Raw genomic sequence first — 3469 nt, forward strand, 5'->3', positions numbered from 1 at the left:
CAAAAAAAAAAAAAAATAAAAAAATAAAAAAATAAAAAAATAAAAAATAAAAAAATACAAAAAAAAAATTAGCCAGGCGTGGTAGCGGGCGCCTGTAGTCCCAGCTACTCGGGAGGCTGAGGCAGGAGAATGGCGTGAACCCGGGAGGCGGAGCTTGCAGTGAGCTGAGATCATGCCACTGCACTCCAGCCTGGGCGACAGAGCGAGAGTCCGTCTCAAAAATAAGTACAACTGTGTGGCTCATTCATGTGCTCACCTGCCACAAAGATGAGGCCTACTTTGATAGTGATTGCTATGAATGGTTGCCACTGAAGCAATGGCCCCGTAATGAGCCCAACCCGGGTCAGGAGGGTAAGGGGTTACTACTTCCCTGCTTACACATCTTCAGATCAGAGCCTTTCATACACCATTCCTACAGGTCAGAGACAGTTAGTCACAAAATGGACTCCAGGAAGAACCAGGAACTGACCTCTGGGAAACATCTAAAGAAAGGCCAGGCAGAAAAGGCTATCAAGCAGTGAACACAGCCAACAGCTGCTGCGTCACCACAGTGCCTTTATTTAGTGCTGTCTCCCATTCATAGCTTATGGGCTTGGCTGAGCTACTCACCACTTGTTCCACAAAGTCCCAGTTAACTAATGTATCAGGATCAGCAAAATGAGCTGTGTAGTCTTGGTCTTCACACACCACAAATTGGCAGCTAGAAATAGGAAAGAAGACAGGAAAAAGCTAGACTGTTAGAATCTACCAATAAGCCCTTGGCAGAAATTGTCATCTATTCACTTAGAAATCAAATGCAGGTCATTAGCAGCCCTGGTTCATGAGGCACTGCACTAGGACCTCAGCCTCAGTTCTGAATTCCAGCTCTGGAAAGAACCCAAAGACTCAGCAGGCAGAAGTCTAAATCCACGAACTGTTTTCTTCTGCTTCCAAGTCCAGCCAAATTCCCTGAAGGCATCCCTTGAACTAAAATTAACCTAGACTGTGACTCCATCAAACAGCAGTAAGCCAGATTTCCCCTCACCCCTTAGAACCCCAGAAAATAGCTAGTCTTCAAGACAGTTGAAAAGATTGTTCTCGGCCAGGCACCGTGGCTCAAACGTGTAATCCCAGCACTTTGGGAGGCCAAGGCGGGTGGATCACTTGAGGTCAGGAGTTAGAGACCAGCCTGACCAACAGGGTGAAACAACATCTCTACTAAAAATAGAAAACTTAGGCCAGGCGCGGTAGCTCACGCCTGTAATCCCAGCACTTTGGGAGGCCAAGACGGGCGAATCACAAGGTCTAGAAGATCAAGACCATCCTGGTTAACATAGTGAAGCCCCGTCTCTACTAAAAACACAAAAAATATTAGCTGGGCGTGGTGGCACGTGCCTGTAGTCCCAGCTACTCAGGAGGCTAAGGCAGGAGAATCACTTGAACCCGAGAGGCAGAGGTTGCAATGAGGCGAGATCACGCCACTACACTCCAGCCTAGGTGACAGAGGGAGACTCTGTCACCAAAAAAAAAAAAAAAAACAAAAAAACACTGTCATCACTATTTGAAACCAGTTCATATAAAGTAAAAAAAGGTTACTTCAGTCTAGATCCTAGGTCAAATCTTAAATTATGACTAAGGCCACACAAAAGGAAACAAAAGGGGATCGATCATATTTGAGTAAATACATGCCAAGCACTTCAACTTGTCATTCAATTGTCTCTTAAGAAATTTTTTCGGCCGGGCGCGGTGGCTCAAGCCTGTAATCCCAGCACTGTGGGAGGCCAAGACGGGCGGATCACGAGGTCAGGAGATCGAGACCATCCTGGCTAACACGGTGAAACCCCGTCTCTACTAAAAAAATACAAAATCTAGCCGGGCGAGGTGGCGGGCGCCTGTAGTCCCAGCTACTGCGGAGGCTGAGGCAGAAGAATGGCGTAAACCCAGGAGGCGGAGCTTGCAGTGAGCTGAGATCCAGCCACTGCACTCCAGCCCGGGCGACAGAGCGAGACTCCGTCTCAAAAAAAAAAAAAAAAAAAAGAAAAAAGAAAAGCAAAGCTCAAACCAACCAGTAAAACCAACAATAAAGAATAAAGAAATGGTGGCCCAGCGCAGTGGCTCACACCTGTAATCCCAGCACTTTGGAGGCCGAGGCAGATGGATCACGAGGTCAGGAGTTCAAGACCAGCCTGGCCAATATGGTGATCCCCCTGCCTTGGTCTCCCAAAGTGCTGGGATTACAGGCATGAACCATTGCGTCTCTATCAAAAAAAAAAAAATACAAAAATTAGACAGGTGTGGTGGTGCACACCTGTAGTCTCAGCTATTTCGGAGGCTGAGGCAAAAAAATGGCTTAAACCCAGAAGGCGGAGGTTGCAGTGAGCCGAGATCACGCCACAGCACTCTAGCTTAGGTGACAAAGCGAGACTCTGTCTCAAAAAAAAAAAAAAAAATTTCCTCTTCCTTATAAAGGAGAAGCTGAATCTCAAAGCAGTTAAGTAAGTTACCTAAGGTCAAAGGCCAAAACAAGATTCAAATCTGGGTCCAATTCCAAACATGCTTTCTACCTCATCATGATACTAACACAGTTATTTAAGCATTAAGTACCAAAAACATCCACCTGGAAAGTGGGTAAAAGGAAGGAAGGGTGGGGCAGTGGTAAACAGAAAAAGAACAAGACCAATTCCCTTTCTGCTTCTTTCCCACAATAGCTTTAAAAAAGCCTCTTCACAGCAGCACCACAGTTCTCCGGAGAGTCCCACTTTCCCTTTTCTCTGAGGGGCCAATACTTACTTGGCTTGTAAAAAGAGTTCTTTGTTAAAAGGCTTATGTCCCCACTTGTTCCTTTTTCCCCAGCTACCATGTCCACTGCCTTCAAAGTGACCCGTCTGGCCACGGGGTTCAAAAGTGAAATTCAACAAGTGGTTCAGGTTGATCTTCTTAGGACCAGCGAACTGGGCAGGGCTAAACTCTGCCCGTTGAGCCTCTGCTACCTAGGGAGAATGAGAATGAATCAGTATTTCAGATTAGGATGACACTTACTGATTTACAGCAGAAACCCAAAAAAAAAAACCCTCCTTCTACACAAATCTTTTTTTTTTTTCCCCCCAAGACACAGTCTCACTCTGTCACCCAGGCTGGAGTGCAATGGTACAATCTTGGCTCACTGCAACCTCTGCCTCCCAGGTTCAAGTGATTCCCCTGCCTCAGCCTCCTGAGTGGCTGGGATTACAGGCGTGTGGGATTAAACCATGCCCAGTTAGTTTTTGTATTTTTAGTGGAGACAGGGTTTCGCCATGTTGGCCAGGCTGGTCTCAAACTCTTGACCTCAGGAGATCCCCTCACCTCAGCCTCCCAAAGTACTGGGATTATAGGCGTGAGCCACCTCGCCAGCCTACATAGCTTAAAGTATTAACTAAAGGCCTGGCACGGTGGCTCACGCCTGTAATCCCAGGACTTTGGGAGGCCAAGGCAGGCGGATCACTTGAGTTCA

At 46.8% G+C, this 3469-nt stretch overlaps 1 protein-coding gene across 5 annotated transcripts in view; it reads right to left on the reverse strand.

The window, feature by feature from the left end:
• RNF10 (ring finger protein 10) overlaps window positions 1-3469 on the reverse strand; it is a 53521-nt gene that overhangs the window by 29395 nt on the left and 20657 nt on the right. For all 5 annotated transcript variants that reach the window (XR_001885605.1, XM_017872115.1, XM_017872114.1 and 2 more), the window contains 2 exons: window positions 2770-2969; window positions 610-700 (listed from right to left, as the gene is read on the reverse strand). Coding sequence is in view for 4 of the 5 variants with exons in the window: in XM_017872115.1 (XP_017727604.1) it covers window positions 610-700; window positions 2770-2969 (291 nt within the window). In the remaining variant the exon portion in view is untranslated. The remainder of the gene's footprint in view (window positions 1-609; window positions 701-2769; window positions 2970-3469) is intronic.

Source organism: Rhinopithecus bieti, unplaced genomic scaffold, assembly GCF_001698545.2.
Source record: "Rhinopithecus bieti isolate Rb0 unplaced genomic scaffold, ASM169854v2 scaffold_6776, whole genome shotgun sequence".
Lineage (NCBI taxonomy): Eukaryota > Metazoa > Chordata > Mammalia > Primates > Cercopithecidae > Rhinopithecus > Rhinopithecus bieti.